This window comes from Malus sylvestris, chromosome 7 (assembly GCF_916048215.2).
Source record: "Malus sylvestris chromosome 7, drMalSylv7.2, whole genome shotgun sequence".
NCBI lineage: Eukaryota > Viridiplantae > Streptophyta > Magnoliopsida > Rosales > Rosaceae > Malus > Malus sylvestris.
Genome location: NC_062266.1, coordinates 29,742,534 through 29,766,380, shown reverse-complemented (window position 1 = coordinate 29,766,380; position 23,847 = coordinate 29,742,534). Strand labels below are relative to the sequence as shown.

Genomic DNA, 23,847 nt, shown 5'->3' with positions numbered 1-23,847 from the left:
AGTCACGTTAATATTTTATATTATTTTTTTATAAAGATAATAAAACAAAAATAAATAATAATATAAAATATTAACGTGGTTTAACCGTGACCACACAATCAGGAGGGCATGGGAGGGCACGGTAACTTGGAGGGCAGACAATCCTCCTCCATTTTTGTGAGAGGTGTGTGACAGATGATATGGTCAGATGCCTTATAAAATTATTCTCCCCCGCAGTTCAAAGATAAACTTGAATAAAAAAATCTGATCAGCTGAATGGTTAGACGTCAAACTTGAATAATGTAAGTACAACTACTAATAGGTACCAAACAGGCTCTGGCATTTGTAAAAGCGGCCTGACTGGTGACCAGGTACGGCGCAGCCAAGGTTTTTCCTCTTGTATTGTTGACATTGACAGAAAAGGATCATCGCCCCGGATCCGGATCATTTTTCTGGAGATTTCGTAATCATGTCTATTTATCATATATCGTACGGTCAGTTTTCGTTAGGTACTATTTATATTTAATTTTAAATTTGAAATGATTTTTGACCGGTGTAAGATGAAGATTACGGATACCTCACGAAAAGGATCGGATCCTTTTCCGACGGACAAAAAAGTGTACGGCATTTGTGATAGTGGCCTGACCGAATCAAGTTGAAGTCTGTCCTTTGTTGCTTTTGAAAATTCCCAATTTCCCACCAATTAAACAGAGAACCACTACAACGACCTCAATCTCTCTCTCTCTCTGTCTCCGTCACATGCTTCTTCCCCGTCTTCGCGCCTATATTAGCCGCCAAACCCTAATCTCTTTCCTCAATCTCCTCCGCCTGATCCGCCGAAAAGCCCAAATAGTCTTCCCCTTCTTCAAAATGTCCGCCCCGGACCACCAATCCTCCGCCCCGACCCCTCCGCCGTTCGACCCGACCCAACCCGCCGTACCCATCTCATATCCGATCAAAACCCTCGAAGAGCTCGAGTCCAGGTCCTACTTCGAGTCCTTTCACTACCCTTTTAACAAATCCACGGTTGCTCTGCAATCCGGGTCGCCTTCCCTGTCGCTGCCCGACAGGCCCAGAGTGATTGTTTGCCACGACATGGCCGGAGGCTATGGCGATGATAAGTGGATCCAGGGAGGGACCAATCCGAACGCGTATGCGATATGGCATTGGTATTTGATCGATATTTTCATCTACTTTTCGCATAGTCTTGTCACTCTTCCGCCTCCGTGTTGGACCAATACTGCTCACAAACATGGAGTTAAGGTAATTTGAAACTTCGGGATTTGGGGAATTTAAGGAAACATGTTTTGGAATTTGGGTTTTGTGTGTTCAAGTGATTAATGTGGAAATGAGTTGACTTTTTGTAAGTTTAAGACAGGGTGTGAGAATTCAGTTGGGAAATAGAGGGATTGTTGTCCTCTGTTGTTTTTTCTGGGAACTCTTTGATTTGGTTATGTTTCGGTTGTGGATCATGAGATGTTTTGCTTTCTAGCCGTTCATAGTTCCAAATGAATGATTGAAAGGAATTTCGGAATCTAACTTTATCGGTTTTGTATATTGGAATCCAAGGTGTTGGGGACCTTCATCACTGAATGGGATGAAGGGAAGCTTATTTGCAACAAATTGCTGTCGACAAAAGAGTCTGCTGAAATGTATGCTGAGTTCTTGGCAGAGCTTGCCGTTGCTTTGAGCTTCGATGGATGGCTGGTAACTGTTTTTTAAGTTTGTACATTCTTAACCAGTCAACTGTTGAATTGGATTATAAGTTACAACACATTTGAGTTCTTTGCAAACACAAACGTACACACACAAAGGAGCACGTTGTATTTTGTGGAAACATGAATGCTGCGGTTCAGCTGTCCCAAGAAGTTATATTTGCAAGTCAGCATAGTATTCACGGATGAGGTTTTTTAAGCTTAACCAATTCAAGGAAAGACGGATGATATGAGAAATAGGAAGTTTCTGTTATAACTTACAAGACTGATTGAACTTTGGTTATTACTTGTCATGATTACTGCAACTTGCAGATCAATATGGAGGTTGAACTGAAGCCGGACCAAATCCCTAATTTGAAAGCATTTGTCAGCCATTTAACACAGAAAATGCATTCCTCAGCCCCTGGTTCTTTAGTGATATGGTGGGTGTCTGGAGATATGATGCTTCCAGTCGCTTATATTTTTGCCCCCTTATGTTATAGTGTTCAATTTAAAGTTTATATTTGTCTTACTATTGTTAATTCTGCAGGTATGACAGTGTTACAACTGATGGTAAACTTAACTGGCAAAATCAACTGAATGAAAAGAATAAACCCTTTTTTGATATATGTGATGGAATTTTTATGAACTATACATGGAAGGTATGTTCCACTTCTTCCTTATGGAGTTTGTTTTGTTTTTTTAACTTTTCTTTCACACTGTCAAACTTATGTACCATGCAGCAAAACTATCCGAGGCTTTCAGCAGATGTTGCTGGTGACAGAAAGTATGATGTCTACATGGGAATTGATGTATTTGGAAGGGGCAGTTTCGGTGGAGGACAATGGAATGTATGTGACACTCTAATATCGTAACTTCTGAAATGTGCAAACCCTTACTGATTGAAAATAGTAAAAGAAACAAAAAAGCAAGAAATTTGGCTGTAATTTGATTTACAGGCCGAGGTTATATTTCACTCTGACCAATGAGTATTTTAAGTGCCATTATATATGAAGTATGACATGTTAACTCTTAAGGCTAATGCCTTTACAAATAGTTGTAAAGGAGAATTCAAGTGATTTATCCGGGAGTCTCGTTTTTGTAGTTCACTTTGTTTTTTCTAATAATTCTGCATATCAGACAAGTGTTGCACTAGATGTGCTGAAAAAGGACGATGTATCAACGGCCATTTTTGCTCCTGGATGGATCTATGAGACTAATCAACCACCAAATTTTCAGATTGCTCAGAATCAGTAATTGACTCGCCCCTGGTTGCATAGTTTCACAAACTTGTTCAATTGATTAGCATACAAACTATTCCTTAATAGTTCCTTAGTTATAATTTCAGATTTCCACTACCAGTAACATAAGTTCATAGACATTATTTTACAGACAAAATCTGGCATGATATTTCCACTTCTTTTGACAAAAGCTAGTATAATGATGCATTATTTCCTGAAAAAAGCAGGCATGATGATACAGTCGTCTTCCTAACATTTTTGTAACTGCTTACCTGGTTAGTTGGAAAAAAGAACTTTATGTAATCAATGCCAGTTAGATCGGAATATGACCTGGTTGATTTCTTAATAGTATGAATATTACATTTACCGAAGTTTCTCATAATAAATTCAATTGTTTTGCAGTTGGTGGTCCCTCGTGGAAAAATCATGGGGGGTGGTACAAAATTATCCTAAAGTGCTACCATTCTATACAAATTTTGATCAGGTTGTTATGACTATGTTGATACTGCAGTGGGCCATTTATTGATATTGGAAGCGTGACCTAGTTCATAAACTTCATATCCTGTATATATATACCTGTTATCTAAACGCTATTTTTCTGTATTATTGTTCAGGGTTATGGATATCATGTTTCTGTTGACGGAGGGCAAGTGTCGGATGCTTCTTGGTGTAACATTTCTTCCCAAGGGTTGCAGGTATGGACCAAATAGCCTTGTGGTATCAGATGCTTCTTGGTCAAATGAGATACCGTTAGATTGCAGTTTGGTTTCCATCTTCTTCTTTTATTCCTAATTTCCTACTCTTTTCATTGAAAGACTATCAAATTTGCAGTTTGAACTATCTTTTCTGAGTTCTAGTTGTTCGAAGGGAGTTTGTTCTTCTTAGTGAATGGAAATATTTGAGTTACTTCCTTATTTTAGTTGTTGACAACAAAATAACTTAGAATAAGAAGAAAAAAAATTACGTCTTTGAGCTTGAGTGTTGGTGATATGGAATGTTATAATAACAAATTCGAATTTTCAATCCTGTGCATGAAAGACTTCCGGCTTAAATTATCTTAATATGCTTTTTTTCCCTTTATGTGTCTATCGGTGGGAAATTTACAGTAGTATGCCTCCAGGTGCAGTGCATTGTTGTCAAATCTTTGAGATGGTCAAGCATGCTAATTTATTCCTATTGATTTGTCACAGCCGTTCCTTGAGTTTAGTGGCAATGCAACCCCAGATGGTATCCAGGTTCATGCTGAGTAAGTTTTAGTTCTTAAACCCTAAACCCTAAACATTTGGCACCTTATGCATAAACACTATTTTATACCAGATTTCAGAGTTTCGGTGCCTAAGCTTTGCAAAAACTTTATGTTGGCAAATATAGTTTCAATGAAGCATCTTATAGCGGAGGAGGAAACATCACATTTAAAGGAAACCTTGAAGACGGTGATGATTTCTCGACAAGGCTCTTTCAAGGAGATGTTCTTCTGGGGGATTTGCCTCTCCAGTTAACGTATTCTGTAAGCTCTCTCTTCCGTCATTGAAGTTACTAAAGTTGTTCAAATTGTAGTTAGACAACTTGTGGATGCTGCCCTAGAATCTTTTGTTTGTAGTGCACTCGCAGACAAGTTTTGAACTGTGAATATTCCAATTAATGCAGGTGAAATCAGATATTAATTCTCGACTAGGCTTGCATCTTAATTTCTCTTCTACCCTGAACGAAAGAAAGTCGGTACTTCTTGTAAACTGGAACCTGAACCAATTCTCAAGCAAATTTGATAAAGTGATAATGACACGTCAACTTGGAAACCCAGGAACTCCCCCTGGATGGGTCATACAGGAGAGTAGCATCGGAATGAATGGATACAGACTAACAGAAATACATGCTCTGTGCTACAGGTCGAAGCCTGAATTTGACGAAAGGAGACCAAAGTCCATGTCAGAGGAGGGTACTCAGAATTCAACAGAGTACTATGCAGTGCTTGGTCATATTTCAATTAAGACTAGTGGGCAGAATTCAGATTTTCCGCCTTCTGATTCATGGCTTGTCGAAGGTGAATATATCAAATGGACAACAGGATCTGAGGGTTCCAAGAGCGTTAGTCTTAAAATCACTTGGAAATTGAAAGACGGGAACGATTATCCATCCACAAATTATAATATCTATGTTGAAAAACTAGCTCAAGGAGCACTTGGCCATCCAGGAGCAGCGCCAGAAAGGGTGCATGAGTATCTTGGATCGGCACGAGTGGAAGCATTTTACGTCGATGACCTAGCAGTCCCTTCTGGCACATCTAACATCAAGTTTATCGTTCAAGTTTGCGGTACCGACGGGAGTAACCAGAAACTAGATGACTCGCCGGTGTTTCTACTTGAAGCTGCAGCTTTGGCCAACGAGTTGTAAGTGTGAGATAGTGGTTGTGTGAGCTAGGGTGAATAATGCTGTCTATAAAAAGTGCTAGTGTTGTAGTATGATAACACGAATGTAAGAAATATTTACTTTTAATAATATACAGAAATGTACTGTTGTTCCTCAGAATTTAATCATCATTACTTACTTGGTTTAACCAAATATGGTAATTAAAGTGCTGTTAATGATTTTTCTTTCGGGGACAATTGGTGACAAGCTACAATTATCCACCCCTTCCGGATCTGGAGAGACTAGAGGGAATTCCTACCCGTGGTCACAGTCAAGCAAACTTTCCAGCTCGGAGTATCAAATCCGAGACCTCCTACAATTTTCTTTTGTTTATTGGGGAACCGCGGTCTGCACCATTACTAATGGACCACTTGTTGTGATTAAAGTGCTGTTAATGTTGATTAGAATAAGATCTGCACTAATACTGAATCACAAGCACAAGCAAACACATTTTTCACATGGGGATGGAGGAATTGGTGGTTGACTTATGTTGCAAGAATAATTAAAATGATCAGGGTGCCGATTCGGTTTCCGGCTCTTGGCAAACATACAAACTAAAAGAAATTTGGTAGGCCCAAACCCTAAGTCCAAACTACATACTTTGATTACCCTAATTAAGCTTTCTTAATCTTCACGTCCATAAACCCAGTTCCAACCACAGACATAAACCTGAAAAGTCAACCACCTACACTGTATATTTTTACCTACATTTCTGGTCAAACAGTTTAGTGTCTTCCAGTAGAATCAAATCTCTATCTGAATATAAAAATTGCTATAGAAAATTAAACATAACTTTTTAAAGAGAAGTTGAGGCGTGGAACATGTAAATATTTGTGCACCCATGCGAGCAAGTTTAAGCTCGTTTATAAATGTTTTTAGAATAACTGAAAGCGTTTTTAGATAAAATATTTTTAAGTTCTAAAAGCATTTGAAGTGTTTTCTGCAATTGCAAGAAACACTTCAAGTATTTTTATAGGATTCACTTGTTCTTTTATCAAGAGTTGGTTCCAAATTCCAATAACATTTTCACCAAAATCTTTTTTAGCCTTTTTCACTTCCAAATTGCAGGAAGTACTATAAGCGTTTTTATAAGATTCATTTATACTTTTACTAAGGATTGGTTCCAATAATACTTTCATCAAAAGTTTTTTCAACTTTTTTCACTTCCAAACAAGCGCTTAAGTTAAAACACACAGCGGTACGTGATAAGTTTAAAACAAAGTGTATAGCGTTTTGCAAATAAGTTTCTCTCGTGTATACAATTCATGACGTGACAGAATGCTCTCCAAACAAGACTGCAAGAGTGGGAAATTTCTTTATCGCACAAAGGTGGAAAAAAACTGATGCCTTTGTAAAGAGATCCAATCAATTACCCAGTGTTTTGGAAGTATTATGTATTAACCTCGAGCCCTCAAAAGAAAATATAAAGGCTCCCCCACTACCTACCAATTCTTGTCTCGGCAAACATCGAGGTTGATAGATAAATAATATGGAGAGATTACAGATATCTTTGTCTTGTCAAATATAATTGATTAATTTTGATTAATCTGGTGTATAGTTATTTGTTTTCAAAGCCATTTGACTCTAACTAAACTTTCTGCTCTAATCTCACTAGATGTTTCGATTCATGTACAAGAACTATAGAACAAGTTGGTCTCCAAAATTAATATTATTCTTCATGCTGAAATCTTAGTGCAAGTTGCCATTGCAAATTAGGGTAGTGTTATTTACAAACTCATTTTTTTTTCTGACACATTTTTGTTAATTTTTATCATCGATATTTTTTAATTTGTTCCATCCGACAGCTGAAAATTAAAAGAGTTATATGAAAACTTCTCCAGAAGTGAGAGGAATTTCTACATCATGCTCCAACGTGTTAATTAGCAACTTGCAAGCGAATTTTGAGGTGCTTATTCGTGAAGAGGGACCTGCATGATGTGATAAGTAATCTACTACTTTTAGTTTTGCTGTGTGCTCGTTATGAAAGGAAAACTTATCATTCTTTGATCACTCTCTAAAAGATTAACTAATTATCAATCAAGAAAGATAATTACTATTGACGTTCTGAAAATCTAATCGTCATTCCTCATAAAAATATTTTTTTTTCTAAATATAAAATGTTTAGTGCAGAATTAGATATTTGGAATGTTTATAAAAATTATTATCAGTACAAGAGAAAGATTAATCCCTTAGTACAACCAAAACAAACAGAAGACTACAAGATCAGTCACCTTTCATCAATATATTACAAAAGATAAGAGCAAAAGGAAATTAAAAAGCATGAAAATGTCCACGAAAACCACAATTTAGCAAACAATTAGTCTCCAAAATTAATATTTTAATACCAGTTTCTTGTATGGTGGCACCGGTGAGAATGGAATTAGATCCTCTCCGGATATCTTCACTGAGGATCTAAGGGATCAATTAATACCAATTGTTCATCAAAGATCGTGCGATCACAATTGAATGCTTTTTATTTTTTCAAAAGTAAAGTAGTCTCGTTTTGTATGAAAAAATATATAATAAAAAAATTATGACCGCACGATCTTTGATGAACGGTTGTTATTAATTAATCCTTGAAACTCTCAATAAGGAGATCCAGAGAGAATCTAATCCCGGTGAGAACCATACCACATAAGTACAGCAAGAAACACCCACAAAAGAACTGCACAAAAAGAAGGATTTGATAGGGGGATAGGTGAAAGTAAAAATAAAAAATGCTTTTAAGTTTGACTTAGGACATTAATGCTTCTAGATTAAACAAAGCTTGAGGAATCTTCAGGTGTTGCCTTTTGTTTTTCCCTACCCATTTGAATTATTTCATTTGATTCGACATATAATGTAGAGTAATATTCCTCTTTTCTTCTTTATAGACTGATCACTGATGTTTATTTCGATCTTTTTTTATTTATTTATTCAATTTATAAAGTATATAAATCGTGAATGTGCATAGAAAGAAAAAAAAATGTTTGGAAATCACTTGTATTGAGAGATGGATTAAAAAAATCATATTATGGTAGAACTAAAGAACTAGAGTGGTGCTTTTTTTTTTCGGCACTCTTCTTAATTTTCGACGGTTGGATTGAACGAATTGAATACAATCGAATGACAGGTATTAACAACAGCTATATGAAAGATAAAAAAAACAAGGATTGTCTGCCCTCTCACTTCCAGTGCCCTTCTGTTTGTATGGTCACGATTAAACCACGTCAACATTTTATATTACTATTCATTTTTGTCTTATTATATCTCTATAAAAAACAATATAAAATGTTAACGTGACTTAACCGTGACCACACAAAACAGAAGAACACGGAAAAGCACTGGAAGTAGAAGGGCAGACAATCCTTGTCAAAAAAAAATGCTTAGATAGCATCTCTTAAAAATTGATATTAATTTCTGTTACTGTATACTTCGCAGGGACTGGTCACTGAACCACTTCTTGCACTACACCCCACGTGAACAAGCTAGAAGAACAATCTGCAACAGGTGGCGGCATGCCACGTTTTTAACTTTTCTTAATCGTGCAGATTAGGCTGGAAATTACTAGTTTAATGAGCAACTAATTGAGTCAGAAATGGAAGCAAAGCAGCAGCTGCAAGCCTAACATTAACATAAGCCACTGAAATTTTGAATATTAGTGGTAGTTTCTCACTTCTAGTTCTAAAAGCACTTATCTGAAATGGTGCTTTTCAATACCTTTAAAACAAACACAATGGTATCTTTGCCCATGTGAGAAAACATGAGACTGAACTATCAATTAAATAGTAGAGAAACTCCTTATATTCTTTGTCTTCAGTGGAAACTTTTTTGAAATTTAGGGTTTTGGGAAAGAAGAGCAGTATATTCGGGATTTGTCTTTCTTGCAACAGGATCGAGGTCCATGAATTCCAAACTTTGGCTTCTTAGGTAAAAACCATTGCTTCAGAGTTCAGACTCTCAAAATTAAGTGCTTGTAGATTTTGCCTTTAAAAATCCGCTTAAAGATTTAAGTGTGGGAAAAGGAAAAAGTAATATTACGCAAGAACAGTGTGAAACTTTGTAGATTAATGTGATACTTTTAATTACCAAATAACAAATTAGAACAGACTAATTAGTTTATTAAAAGTCTAATACATGAGATTACAAAGTTTATTAAGAAACCATGTCGTGTCCAAAAATGTTCTCCCTCTGGAGAGAGTCATGGATTACATTGCTGGACGAGGGAAAACTGAGGTACTGGGCGAGATTGTTGTTCTGGAGAAAATATGATTTTTGATCATCCGGATCGTCCATTATCTGTTGTGGGGTAGGGACCATGGGCTCATGCTGCATTTGGGTGCAGAGGATCTCAGCTTGGACCACAGCAAGCTGCATTTGTAGCTCGGAGACTTGGTTTTGCAGGTAAGAGATGGCCCCAACGCATCCGTACACTGGGTCCCTCATTCTTGCATTTGCTTCATAAACTAAACTGCTCACTGCATCTGCTCTCTGATGAGCCGGAAGCTCCTGCAACATACATACGAATAATTCAATTAAACGACAACGCTTAATGTTATGGTTCGTTTTAAATAAAGCATTTAGGCCAACTAGCTTTTCCATCGTCTAGTGATATTTTTCTTCTCGTTGTTGAAAGATGTTTTGAGGGTTGAAAGTTGAAACCCTCGTGAACCCCGTCAACGAGAAATAAAGATGAAAAGTAGAGAATGTATATAAAAGTAGGACCTGTAACATTTTGCTAACATTGCTGGCACCAAAGACCTTGTGAACAATGGCAAACTTGTGGGGATCATCAGAAGGAAAGTAAGGAGCAAAAATGCAGTCTTTGGCGCATCGGCGTCGCAGCAACTTGCAGGAAGCGCACGGCGAAGTTCCGGCCATGTTGATTTCGAAAAGCTTGGAGAGTAGTGGAGAGAAGAGGAAGAAAGTGTGATTGAAAACAACTTGGAGAAAATGAAATGGGGGGGAGTCTCTATTTATAATACAAGAGAACGTGTGGGGCTTTAAGTGCCTAATATAGATCAAACTACAGTGTCTTAGAAAAAAGATAATCATTAACTAATTGAGATTAAAATAAGCGAATTAATTTAGTATAAATAGTTAAATATCTCGCATGAGTGAGTACGTGGGTATCATTGAATTCTTGGTGTAGCATTCTTTAGTTCCAAACCGTGTCACAACGTTATAAATCACTAAACCAAACAGATGCATTTGGTTCAAACTCTTCTCATTCTATATAAATTAGTGCATAATATCGTTTATAATAAATATAAAAAAAATTGAGTTTACAGTTCGTCTTTTGCTTGTTGGTTTTAGGGTTTGACCACCCCCAACTTAAAAAATAGTTATTAGTCATATAAATGAAATTTTAAAAATTAAATTAACTAACTTAATGTATATTTATATGTCCCCATCTTCTATAGTATGACCGTCAAGATCCAACGTTAGAAGTTGGCCGCCGCCCCGCTTCTTCATGTCAAAGAAAAGAGTTGTATGGCTTCCACGTTCTTCTTTTGACTCTTTCCCGGATTTGCCTTTTTCTGGTGAGGATCTGTTTACATTAATTGTTTGCTTCTATATGATTCATGAACATCTCTCTATTTGATCTCTCTATTTGATCATATGGCATATCATCCCGTGTTATAAATACATTAAAAACCTCCACTTGAGTGCATTATGGGGCCTACCCCAATTGCATGTTGTTGCTTTAATATTTTATCAACTTGCATACATGATATATATGTTTTCATTTTTCGCCAACTTGCTCCTTGTAGAAGGATTTAGAATTGATCCTTAAGGTAAACTGCTTAATACACTTCTCGAAATGCTATAATTATATATGTGTCATCATGCTCCTTGTAGAAGGATTTAGAATTGATCCTCTGAGTAAACTTGCTCTTGGTGGACACTAAAAATGTCATCATGCACTTTTCGAAATGCAACATTTATATATGTGTGCACAGTATAAGTCTCGGTGTGCAATATTTGAGCCTCCGTGTGCTTATATGGTATGCATGCATGTGAGTAACACACAAAAAACTTGAATATGTTTCAGTTTTCTGAAGCAGATTGAATGTAGTATATAGGGAGCTTTAACTATGAAGACAAAAACACAAAATGCATTTCATACAACTTTGTTAGTATTGAATCGTTTTAAGGAAAGAAAAAAGCAAGCAAAAAATATAGTCTAAAAAGAAGCAAACCAAAATTTTAAAACTCCAACCATGCCCTCACTTGTTACTTAGCCAAGCCAAAACCACAAACTGACACCATCAATAAAACTTCAAACTAATTTTAGATCAGCAAAAATTATTTTCTGTAATTTTGCAAGATCAGTTTCACAATTTATGCACTTATGCAAGATCAATTTCAACACTTTGTAAGATCAATTTCAACACTTTGTAAGATCAATTTCAAAGTTCTAGCATTTTTGCAATATTGGTTTCAAAATATTTTTTTTTCCTAAAATTCCAACCGTTCTTAGGAAAGAAAAGAAAACACTCATAAATTCAGGGAACAATATGAAGAAGAAGAGGAGGAGGGGGAGATTGAATGAGAGAGAGAAAATGACGAAGAAGATGAAGGAGGAGAGAGAGAATGAGAGAGACACGGGTAGGAAAGAGAATGAAGAAAAAAATGGAGATAAAAGACCAGGAACAATGCTTGGCTGCTGAAAATTCAGCAGCCACTTCTGCTTTCACCCAATCAGATTTGAACACGTGTCTAATTGTGTTTACAATTTCAATTATTTGGATACGTATTCAAATCTAATTGGATAAAAGCAGGAGTGGCTACTGAATTTTTAGCAACCAAGTATTGTTTAAAGACTAGTGCAAACAAGGAGATAGAGACTCAACTTTCAATTATAGAGGGGTAAAATTGTAAATGCAAAGCTTGGTAACTAATAAAATATAGTCTTATAAGTTGAATGTATATGAAATTATTCTTACTGTGTGTGTATATATAATGTTCAACTATAATTAATTAATTAATTGGTCTTATGCATTGAGCAACTACAAATTAAGCAGATATTTCACAAAATAAAAGGAATTATATAAACTAAATATATGAGCAACTAGCAAAGCAGATGTTTAGATCGTATCTCGTGAGCAAATATTTATAATATATAAAATAATAACATACGGATTTTTTTAGTTGATATAATTTTAGATATACTTGGCAATCCATGACATATATAAGGAGCCATTGCTTTTATAATTTGTGGAAATTTTGCAATGTTGAACGAACCCGTGATTAATCCATCAGTCTTCAGTCATCACTATCATAAATCTTGAAACTGCTTACTGATACTAGACATGATCTAACAATCAACGATTACAATCATAAAGAAACTCGTAGTAATGGAGGACAAGGGGCCTATTCAAGTTCTAAAAAAAATTTTGAGTCAAGATTTGACAAAAAAGTGCCTAATGACGGAAACTTATCACCATAAACGAAGATTTTATCATGTTTCAGTGTATTGCGTGCATCGAAACAATTGATGATTAAATCTGTGATCAAGAAATAATCAGAAATTTAATAATCAAGACTATCAGTGCATAGACCAAACCCCTTATAGTCGCAGACCTCTTTATTGGCCATGGCGCTTCCTTTATAAGAAGAAAGATGCTCTCATGTAAGAGACATTTTAGGATTCATTGTTCATAAGAATTTGACATGAAAACGAAATGTCAGCTATCAACTACTTAACATTATTTTCTTTCTCTTTTATTCGGGTTTGAGACCGTCAATATGAGATAAAGTTATACGAGCGGAGTTGTATATGAGACAGATTTGAATACTGTGTAAACATTGTTATACTAAATTACTAGTGGAGGGAAATAAACAACAAACGAAGCCCTATCAAGAAATTAATGAGGCCCTGACATAAGTAAGTTGAACAGATTATTTAAATGAAACCTAATGTTAAGGAGATTAGTTTTGAAATTAGTTTATATGATTTTGAAGAAGCCCAAAGCCCCTGTCCTTGTATTAATATATAGCTGATCCCACAAATCCATGCTTCTTTCATGTTTCCAAAATAAAACACCCCTCCTTCCTTTGCATGTTGGTATGTAAATTATTTGTTTTTATCTGGTCTAGCTCGTCTCGTTGTGCCAAATATGTTGGCTCTTTTGGTGGCTAGGAACGAACTGATGAAATTGAGACCGAGTTAAGTCCAGTTTTATGGGGTTACATTCTTGTAAAAGAAGGAAGTGACTTGTATGGAACGAGTACATCATTATATTGACATTCTATGTATGGAATTGAGACTGAGTCAAGTCCAGTCTTATAGGGTTACATCTTGTAAAAGAAGGGAGTGACTTGTATAGAACGAGTACATTGTTATGTTGGCCTATGTATGAAATTGGAACCAAGTCAAGTCCTGTCTTAAGGGCTACATTTTTGTAAAAGATGGGAGTGGCTTGTATTGAATGAGACGTCGTTATGTTGGCGTTCTATGTTATGTAAAGAAAACTTAACACATGTCTTTGTATTATTGGCACGAGACGCCATTGTGACAGTATATACTTATCATACAAGTCATTCTCATAAAAAAGACACGTAAATTATAATATGTTGGCCTGTTATAGAAATTTAGTAGCATCACCAAGTTAAAAGAGAAGGTTCTATTTATATTATTTGATCACAGTGCGCATATGATAAACTACGGAAATTGCTAGTATGTTGGACTGTTTCTACTAAATTGATCTAAATTATAAAGAGAGGTATTTGAACTTGAATGCAAAGAAAAAAACACACAGCTCTAACTAAATTAATCAAATCTGTTTAATTAATAGCATCTCCAATTGGCTCCCTAAATGAGCTCTTAGCCCAAATATAAGGAGAAGTTAAATGGTTAAACGAATCGCAAGTGGCCCTTTATCACAGTGATAGAATGATGTTAAGTCCTTGCATGACGACATGGGTTCAAATCCCGTCAATGACTAATTTAACACCTAATCTAATAAATCTATCATTTGAAATAAAATAAAATAAAATAAAAGTGGTTAAACTAATCATAGTTTTAATGACTTGGACTGACTTAAACTTAAAAATAGTAAGCATAATTAGAGATGCTCTAATTAATTACATCTTGTGATTAAACTTAAAAATAGTAAGCATATCGAGAGACTCTTCAGTGTGCCCGAAACATGGGCATATACCTCATCTGTTATAAGTGGAGGGATACTTAAAAAATCTCTCTACTTATATAATGACATATAACGTAACATCCCCGTATTCTGAACACATTAAAAATCTCTCCTTGGATACCTAAGCTCTAATAAATTGGTAAGAACCTTGGTTCCTAGTTTGTAAGATTGAATCTCTAAGAATAGTCCCAATAAATAAATAAATTATAAGGGAGAAACAGACATCTTCTTCACCACCACACAAGGCAAAAACGACACCTCCAAAGCGAGCATTAAATGAGCATCGTCGCCATGCATGCTTTTCTACAAATGCACGATACTGTTGCAAATTTGATTCTGGTTTTCTGCAAACCCCGCGACGTTGGTTATCTCGCTGCCGAGCCATTGCTTGTATCTAAAGGTTCTCTTTTCTCTCCTCTCTACAAGTATTACAGTCTAATAATATTTCTCGTCATTTATAAATGGAAAGTTTCAAATTCGACGAACCTAAATGACAATTCAATACCTAATTATCGATGACCTATTGTATGATTTAATTAAAATCTCGCAACACAAAAAATAAAAAATAAAAGTATAATTTCTAAGAGGGGAAGATGTCTTTTTTTTGTCAATGGTAGAGAGCATTCATTACACAAAGTCCAAACAGACGAATTACAACTTACATAGTTCTAAAATTGACCGGCATACAAAAAGAAAACGCTACTTATAACAAAACATGAGTAATGGTTTGCACTGCACCAGTTACAAAATAGGATTTGTACTTCAACTGACATAATCCTAAGAGGAGAAGAGAAGGCAAATTGGATTTGTACTTCAACTGCAAGAACAGGTTTGCTTTGGACAAATGAGCAAATTGGAGTGCTTATCTAGGAGGACCAAGTAAGCCCAAGGCCCTTATATTGCAGGAATTGGACCAATGATAAGGCTCACTTTTATAGGTGTTAAGGACCCAATATACACCCCATTTTCAAATGACTTGGACTGAACCTAGAGGTTAAAAGAGTACATTCAGCCTAAGCCCAATCCAATGTTTAAATCATATTATCTTAAGTAAATTGCAGAGTTTAGTTTCACTGGTGGTTAAATGAATCATTTTTTTTTTCATTTTATTATTATTATTGTAAGGGGAGGAACAAATTTCAAAAATCTCACATTAATTTAGGTATCGTTTGGTATGCAGACTGGACGGAACGGAACGGAATGGAATGGGATGGGATGGAACGAAATGGAGAGGGAGCAAAGATACCCTCTGATGGAAACAAGGAGGAAGAAGAAGGAGACGAAGAGGTTATAATTTTGTATTTTACAGATGTGGAACGAGTTGTTCTACGGGATGAGGCGGAACGAAAATTCATCCAAAACTTGTTCCGCCCGTTTTAGGCACAGCAAACGTGGGACGGAACGCCTCGTCCCACTCCGTTCCGTCCCGTCCCACATACCAAACGGTACCTTAAGGAAAGAGGTAATTTCAAACTCGGAACGAATGAGTAGATATTTAATATTTTTACAACTAGAATATTAGATCATGTGCAATATATTTTGCATTTTCGCGTAATAATTTACTAGCCTCTTACCACATGTGTGATTTACTCTTATATTTTTTAATTATTTCTTCTAAAAACTCATTACAGTGTTTGAGTTATGAATGTCTCACTAAATTGGTATTCTCCCTTATATATAATATATTATAGATAATTAACTTTGAAAATAGGAAAATGATCCTCTTTGATCTCTTTCACCAAGTTTACTAAGGCCTCAAATCCGGGCATTTTAAATTTAATCCAACGACTACAAATAAAAATTCATTTTAAAATTTATAATAATTTTAATTGTTGAATCAAATTTCAAAGACTTGAATTTATAAATTTAATGGATTTAATAAAAGAGATTCGGAGATGATTCTTTCCCGAAACTGCCAACAAACCACTTGGAAGTCTTTCAAAAGGATATTATAGAAAAAGGGGTGTAGGACCCCCCAAAAACCTTAAAGATAAAATCATGCTTGTCACACGTCATAACCACAATCTTGTCATGTCGATCGTTTTGGCCCTTCCTATCCCTTTTCTTCATCAATCAATCAATCAATCAATCCAACCCATTTTTATTAAATCCGAATCTTTTTTTTTGAGAATTTTGAAGATTCATAAATTATGTTGATTTATCGTATATTATACAGTAAAAAATTATTTTAAAATTTTTTATTTAAAATTAATCACAAACAGTACTTGACATGACAAAAATTGACCATAAAATATACGATAAACGGACACGATTCATAAATTTCCAAAATCTCACAAACAGGATCCTCATCCTGATGGATTTTTATTATCAAGAAGAAGACTAGCTCGGTGAGTTAAGAGCTCAAGACTTGTATTTGTTCTTCTATTTATACCGGTGTCCGATAACTTTTGAACACTCTAAATACGTGCTATTTTTTACAGAAGACAATTGGATTTTAACATAATTTATACAATCATTTAGTCTAACGCTAATACGTCATATTCAAGAAATTAGATGGTGAGATACAAAAAGCTCGATCAGGTTTTCATCTATTGCGAAAAATTCCCCACTGCTTCCTCCCGTCGTGTCTTAGTCCCAGTGTGACTAATCTTTAAGTTCAAATTTGATTTGAAATCAAGTACGCATATTTTTCTTCGCATGACTGGAAAAATTTTAATTCAAATCTACACTCAACGATAGGGAGATATTTAAGTCGAGAGTCCTATTGGAAACTTAATTTCCAATTTAATGAGAAACCAAAAGAGAAATAAAAAGAAAAATATTCTTACGCTTTCTGCCATTTTTGGCTACATAAAAAACCAACAAAAATTAGAAACCCCACAAATTAGAGTTCAGATGCTTTTTGTGAGAATTATGAAGATCTGTGAATCATATCAGTTCATCGTACATTGTTTAATTAGAAATTATTTTAAATAATTTTATTTAAAAATAAACATAAAATGTACGTAATGAAAATTAATCCCATGATATATAAACAGATATAATTCACGAATTTATACGAATTTATAAGATCGTCCAGAAGACCAGCACAAATTATCCAGAAAAGTTCAACACACTCCCCACAGTTCCAGATATTTCCGTGGATCCCACAGCACATCCAGCTATGGCACAAGCCCGCCACGCGCCCCTCCCAACAAATCAATCCCAGTCGTCCACGTGGTTTTGATCCAATGGTCCATACAGCCCTTAGCCACCCATATATCGGAGCATTTTTTAACACCATTTAATATGATGTATGCTTAACATTCTATTTATTATCGTTAGGTAAATTTGAATTTCAAAATTCGTGTAATAAATAGACATAAATTTTAAAATTCATTATCTTGCGAGCACTAAATGCTAAGAGCAAAAATGCACTCCCCATATATCCCAGTCCCTTTCTTCACTTCAACACTCACTCAAAACCCTCATTTTCCTCTGTTTCTCTCTCCAGAATCATGCTTCTCAAAGCTTCTTCGGCCTCCTCTCCCTCGCTCGCTCGCGGGGACAGTTTTGGTCCTTTGGTTTCCTCTGCTCCGCCGTCATCGCCGTCGTCGGTTTCGTACTCGTTCCCGCCTCTGAACTCCTCCACGTCTATGTCCTCGATTCTCCGGTTCTCTCCGGCAAGAAATGAAAGTGGGGTCGTCGTCTGCGCTTCAAAGAACGCGAATGATCGGCCGCTTACCGGTGTGGTTTTCGAGCCGTTTGAGGAGGTGAAGAAGGAGCTCGACCTCGTCCCTACTCTCCCACAAGTCTCTCTCGCCCGCCAGAAGTTCACTGACGAAAGCGAGGCCGCCATTAACGAGCAGATCAAGTGGGTTTTCTTTCTTTTCCCTTTACGTGTTATATATCTATGAAAGAATTGTTGTTTCCATAGTATTTGATTACTGCAATTAATTTTGTGTGTTAAAGTTTAAATCTTGAAGAAATATCCGATTGTGCCTTTACTTGTTTAATGCGAGTTGTTCTATCCGTATAACTGCTAGGATTTGTGTTTGGTTGGATTAGTAAATCTTTGTTCTTGGATTTGTGTATGAATGTTTGGTTTCGAATTTCGTATCTAAAAGTATTGCAACTGTGAATCCGACTAATATTTGTCGAAATTCGGTTGTATTTGCTTACGCTCTGATGCACGCTAACGGTTGATTTGTTTCTTTGGTGGAATATCAGTGTGGAGTACACTGTCTCGTACATTTACCATGCCATGTACGCCTATTTCGACAGGGACAATGTTGCGCGCAAGGGTATTGCCAAGTAATGTCCTGGAAACACTTTATGCTAATTTGAGCATTTTAACAGTGATTTCGTTATTTATGGTTTCATTATATCGCAGGTTTTTCAAGGAATCGAGTGAGGAAGAAAGGGATCATGCCGAGAAATTAATGGAATACCAGGTGTTTGTCTTAGTCCTTGTCTAGTATATTATGTTTTGTGTTTTTATTACTCTGATGGGCCTTAATTTCAGTTTACTGTTTGTAAAACCGAGTTCCTTATCACTTTTTCTTTTTGTTTATTGTCGGCATTTCTTAGAATAAGCGTGGTGGAAGAGTGAAGTTGCAGTCGATTCTGATGCCTGTGTCGGAGTTCGATCATCCAGAGAAAGGAGATGCTTTATATGGTTAGTTTTATTGGCCCTCGCTTGTGTATTTGTGACGAGAACTTCAACAACTAAATTTTGGGTCCTGGACACCATTCTGTTAAATACTCAGTTTGGGATTTACATGAATATTTCTTATTTAGTTGTGTCGTAGAACATTGTTATTGAGTTTTGAAGAAAATTGATCACTTGTTTAACAAGAAAAGTTGATGTGATATATGCAATTTAATGTGTGCTGGTTTATTTAAACGAGAAACGAGAAAGGCAAGGACCAAACACCTGGTTTTTGCAGATGATTTTCTGTCATTGGACTGATATACTATGATTTAACTGTTAATTATTGAGCTCTAACTCGGTCCTATGTTTTCGATTCAGCAATGGAGCTTGCATTGTCACTCGAGAAATTGACAAATGAAAAGCTGCTCCACTTACACAGTGTAAGGCATCCATTCTTATTGTATGCTGTCTTCTTAGTATAAGATGATTAGGTTCAGGTGATTGTATTTGTACCAATAACATCATTTGGTTCGTGTTATGAATTCACAATCTTATTATGCTGTGTTCATCCTCGAATTTACGACTAATAGGTTGCTGTGAAGAACAAAGATCCGCAGTTAACAGATTTTGTTGAAACCGAGTTTTTGGCTGAGCAGGTTAGTCTTGATATCCTCTTTTATTTGTCCCGAGTAGGAAAGGTTCTACAGGGACACTTGCGGCATGATTTTTGATGTTGTGCTCTTACCTTTGTAGGTGGAAGCAATCAAGAAAATATCTGAATATGTTGCTCAAATAAGGAGAGTTGGCAAGGGACATGGTAGGAACCCATAATTCAATTTCGTTGTCATCGTTATCCTACGTTTACTGTTCGTCCTTTGACAATAACATTATCTGATTTCATTTCCCGTTTCTTAAAACTGTATGCTATTCTGTGTGTTCCAGGGGTGTGGCACTTCGACCAGGCGCTGCTCCACGGGGATGCTGTTGCTGCGTGATGATGAGTTTGTCACTGTTGAAAGTGGTGTTATGTTGTCTGGTGCGTTGACTGTAGCTGTTTATAGGTTTTGGTTGCGTGGTTAGAACCTTTTATTAGTTTATCGGACGAGTAAAATACACGAGGGACAAATCTGTTTGGTTTTCACTATTTATGAATAATGAATAGAAGTTGACATATCTTAGAAAAAAGGGGAGGAAAAAAGTCTGGTCTACCGGATTTTTTGGTGACCCTTTGGAGACTTTTGGGTGGAACTCCACTGGAAAAGGGCAATCTTTCAACTGAACTGATTACGGTACATTCATAAACTTTAATACTTTTATCATATGGTTCGTCCGTCGTAGGTGTTAATGTATGGGATGCCCTTCTGCCCAAATTGCACAGACCGGACTTTGCAAAGTTTGAACTGCAGCGAAAAGGAACCGGATCCCCTCCTGAGCATAGGGTGGGGATCCTTCTATGACTAGCCGACCCTTGAAATTTGATTCAACGTTACAATAATTATAATTTTTAGAAGATCCTCTTGTTTGTAACTGTTGGATCAAATTTCAAGGGCCAAATGAGCTGGTAAGAGGATCCCATCCTATGCTCAGGAGGGGATCCGGTTCCAGCGAAAAACCCGTTCTCAAGAAATCAGAATAGAGAAAATGTCCATCAGTTAACCGGATGAAATGCAGTTTGAGCGGAGGGCGAACCGACCCTTTGTGTTGTTCAAGTTGTGGAATTTTGCAGATCGAAAGGATCCATATGGAACAATGAAACACGATCCAAATGCAGTGGTTATTCAAGTCGTCTAAATTTTTTTGGACGAGAGTTTAAGTCATGCAGTGAAAGGTAAAAATAACCTTTGCCTCTTCGTCCCGGATTGAGTGGAGAAGGAACCGACCCTTTGTTTCATAAAAGAGACGGAAATTCTTATTGGTTTTGGGGATTGAAATAACATCTGCATATCAAGGAGCAATATAAGTTCTACAACAAAATCTCTTGATAAAAATTGACCGCACGATATACAATGAACAGATACGAATACATAGGATTATCCAGAAAAGTTCAACACACTCCCCACAGTTCCAGATATTTCCGTGGATCCCACAGCACATCCAGCTATGCCACAACCCCGCCACGCGCCCCTCCCAACAAATAAATCCCAGTCGTCCACGTGGTTTTGATCCAATGGTCCACACAGCCCTAGGCCACCCATATATCCCAGTCCCTTTCTCCACTTCCACACTCACTCAAAACCCTTATTTTCCTCTGTTTCTCTCTCCAGAATCATGCTTCTCAAAGCTTCTTCGGCCTCCTCTCGCTCGCTCGCTCGCGGGGACAGTTTTGGTCCTCTGTTTTCCTCTGCTCCGCCGTCATCGCCGCCGTCGGTTTCGTACTCGTTCTCGCCTCTGACCTCCACGTCTATGTCATCGATTCTCCGGTTCTCTCTGGCGAGAAATGAAAGTGGGGTCGTCGTCTGCGCTTCGAAGAACGCGAATAATCGGCCGCTTACCGGTGTGGTTTTCGAGCCGTTTGAGGAGGTGAAGAAGGAGCTCGACCTCGTCCCTAGTCTCCCGCAAGTCTCTCTCGCCCGCCAGAAGTTCACTGACGAAAGCGAGGCCGCCATTAACGAGCAGATCAAGTGGGTTTTCTTTCATTTCCCTTCACGTGTTATATATCTATGAAAGAATTGTTGTTTCTATAGTATTTGATTACTGCAATTAATTTTGTGTGTTAAAGTTTAAATCTTGAAGAAATATTCGATTGTGCCTTTAATTGTTTAATGCGAATTGTTCTATCCGTATACCTGCTAGGATTTGTATACGGTTGGATTAGTAAATCTTTGTTCTTGGATTTGTGTATGAATGTTTGGTTTCGAATTTCGTATCTAAAAGTATTGCAACTGTGAATCCGACTAATCTTTGTCGAAATTCGGTTGTATTTGCTTACGCTCTGATGCACGCTAACGGTTGATTTGTTTCTTTGGTGGAATATCAGTGTGGAGTACAATGTCTCGTACATTTACCATGCCATGTACGCCTATTTCGACAGGGACAATGTAGCGCTCAAGGGTCTTGCCAAGTAATGTCCTGGAAATACTTTATGCTAATTTGAGCGTTTTAATACAGTGATTTCATTATTTATGGTTGCATTATATCGCAGGTTTTTCAAGGAATCGAGTGAGGAAGAAAGGGATCATGCCGAGAAATTAATGGAATACCAGGTGTTTGTCATAGTCCTTGTCTAGTATATTATGTTTTGTGTTTTTATCACTCTGATGGGCCTTAAGTTCAGTTTACCGTTTGTAAAACCGAGTTCCTTATCACTTTTCTTTTTGTATATTGTCGGCATTTCCTAGAATAAGCGTGGTGGAAGAGTGAAGTTGCAGTCAATTCTGATGCCTGTGTCTGAGTTCGAGCATCCAGAGAAAGGAGATGCTTTATATGGTTAGTTTTATTGGCCCTCGCTTGTGTATTTGTGACGAGAACATTAACAATTAAATTTTGGCTTCTGGACACCGTTCTGTTATATTCTCCATTGGGATTTACATGAATATTTCTTATTTAGTTGTGTCGTAGAACATTGTTATTGAGCTTTGAAGAAAATTGGTCACTTGTTTAACGATGAAAGTTGATGTGATATATGCAATTTAATGTGTGCTGGGTTATTTAAACGAGAAATTAGAAGCACCTGGCTTTTGCAGATGATTTTCTTTCAATGGACTAGTTTATAGGACTGATATACAATGATTTAACTGTTAATTATTGAGCTCTAACTCGGTCCTATGTTTTCGATTCAGCAATGGAGCTTGCATTGTCGCTCGAGAAACTGACAAATGAAAAACTGCTCCACTTGCACAGTGTAAGACATCCATTCTTATTGAATGCTGTCTTCTTAGCATAAGATGATTAGGTTCAGGTGATTGTATTTGGACCGGTAACATCGTTTGGTTCGTGTTATGAATTCACAATCTTATTATGCTGTGTTCATCCCCGAATTTACGACTAACAGGTTGCTGTGAAGAACAAAGATCCGCAGTTAACAGATTTTGTTGAAACCGAGTTTTTGGCTGAGCAGGTTAGTCTTGATATCCTCTTTTATTTGTCCTGAGTTGGAAAGGTTCTACAGGGACACTTGCGGCATGATTTTTGATGCTGTGCTTTTACCTTTGTAGGTGGAAGCAATCAAGAAAATATCTGAATATGTTGCTCAACTAAGGAGAGTTGGCAAAGGACATGGTAGGAACCCATAATTCAATTTCGTTGTCATCGTTATCCTACGTTTACTGTTTGTCTTTTGACAATAGCATTATCTGCTTTCATTTCCCGTTTCTTAAAACCGTATGCTATTCCGTGTGTTCCAGGGGTTTGGCACTTCGACCAGGCGCTGCTCCACGGGGATGCTGTTGCTGCGTGATGATGAATTAGTCGCTGTTGAAAGTGGCGTCATGTTGTCTGGTGCGTTGATTGTAGCTGTTTATAGGTTTTGGTTGCGTGGTTAAGACCTTTTATTAGTTTTATCAGACGAGTAAAATACACGAGGGACAAATTTTAGCCAAATTAGTTGAATGCAGCTTATGAATCTGTTTGGTTTTTACATATTTACGAATAATGAATAGAAGTTGACATATCTTAGAAAAAAGGGGAGGAAAAAAGTCTGGTCCACCGGATTTTTTTTGGTGAAGCTTTGGAGACTTTTGGGTGGAACTCCACTGGTTACGGTACATGCATAAAACTTAACCAAATTCATGTATCCGAGGACTGCTGACTAGGGCTAGTTTATACATCAATTCGAGTAGTTCAAAGGTTCTTACTTGTCA

At 36.8% G+C, this 23,847-nt stretch overlaps 3 protein-coding genes across 7 annotated transcripts; 2 read left to right on the top strand and 1 right to left on the bottom strand.

The window, feature by feature from the left end:
- The first annotated feature begins 244 nt into the window (after positions 1 to 244).
- Positions 245 to 5,440, top strand: LOC126628747 (cytosolic endo-beta-N-acetylglucosaminidase 1). Its single transcript, XM_050298536.1, has 11 exons — positions 245 to 1,242; positions 1,549 to 1,686; positions 2,007 to 2,116; positions 2,224 to 2,335; positions 2,417 to 2,524; positions 2,814 to 2,926; positions 3,317 to 3,398; positions 3,529 to 3,609; positions 4,105 to 4,160; positions 4,286 to 4,421; positions 4,562 to 5,440. Exons 1-11 carry the CDS (start codon positions 739 to 741, stop codon positions 5,303 to 5,305), a joined length of 2,184 nt encoding a protein of 727 aa, XP_050154493.1. The 5' UTR covers positions 245 to 738; the 3' UTR covers positions 5,306 to 5,440.
- Positions 5,441 to 9,348: 3,908 nt separating this feature from the next.
- Positions 9,349 to 10,225, bottom strand: LOC126628751 (LOB domain-containing protein 12-like). Its single transcript, XM_050298543.1, has 2 exons — positions 10,025 to 10,225; positions 9,349 to 9,808 (listed from the first exon to the last, which is right to left on the bottom strand). The coding sequence occupies exons 1-2, from the start codon at positions 10,178 to 10,180 to the stop codon at positions 9,455 to 9,457; spliced, it is 510 nt and encodes a 169-aa protein (XP_050154500.1). The 5' UTR covers positions 10,181 to 10,225; the 3' UTR covers positions 9,349 to 9,454.
- A 7,615-nt stretch (positions 10,226 to 17,840) lies between these two features.
- Positions 17,841 to 23,847, top strand: LOC126629016 (ferritin-3, chloroplastic-like). Of its 5 annotated transcripts, none has more exons than XR_007625649.1 (9): positions 17,841 to 18,268; positions 18,625 to 18,708; positions 18,788 to 18,848; positions 18,985 to 19,072; positions 19,427 to 19,488; positions 19,639 to 19,704; positions 19,802 to 19,865; positions 19,991 to 20,140; positions 23,543 to 23,847. XR_007625649.1 is itself a non-coding variant. In XM_050298909.1 (9 exons), exons 1-9 carry the CDS (start codon positions 17,913 to 17,915, stop codon positions 23,442 to 23,444), a joined length of 834 nt encoding a protein of 277 aa, XP_050154866.1. In that variant the 5' UTR covers positions 17,843 to 17,912; the 3' UTR covers positions 23,445 to 23,847. The 5 variants fall into 5 exon arrangements, 4 of the variants coding, with proteins under 4 accessions (XP_050154867.1, XP_050154866.1, XP_050154868.1 ...); XM_050298909.1 differs by lacking the exons at positions 18,625 to 18,708; positions 18,788 to 18,848; positions 18,985 to 19,072; ... (2 more) ...; positions 19,802 to 19,865; positions 19,991 to 20,140 and adding exons at positions 21,442 to 21,669; positions 22,026 to 22,109; positions 22,191 to 22,251; ... (2 more) ...; positions 23,040 to 23,105; positions 23,203 to 23,266 and having other exon boundaries at positions 17,843 to 18,040; positions 23,392 to 23,847; XM_050298910.1 differs by lacking the exon at positions 23,543 to 23,847 and having other exon boundaries at positions 19,991 to 20,221.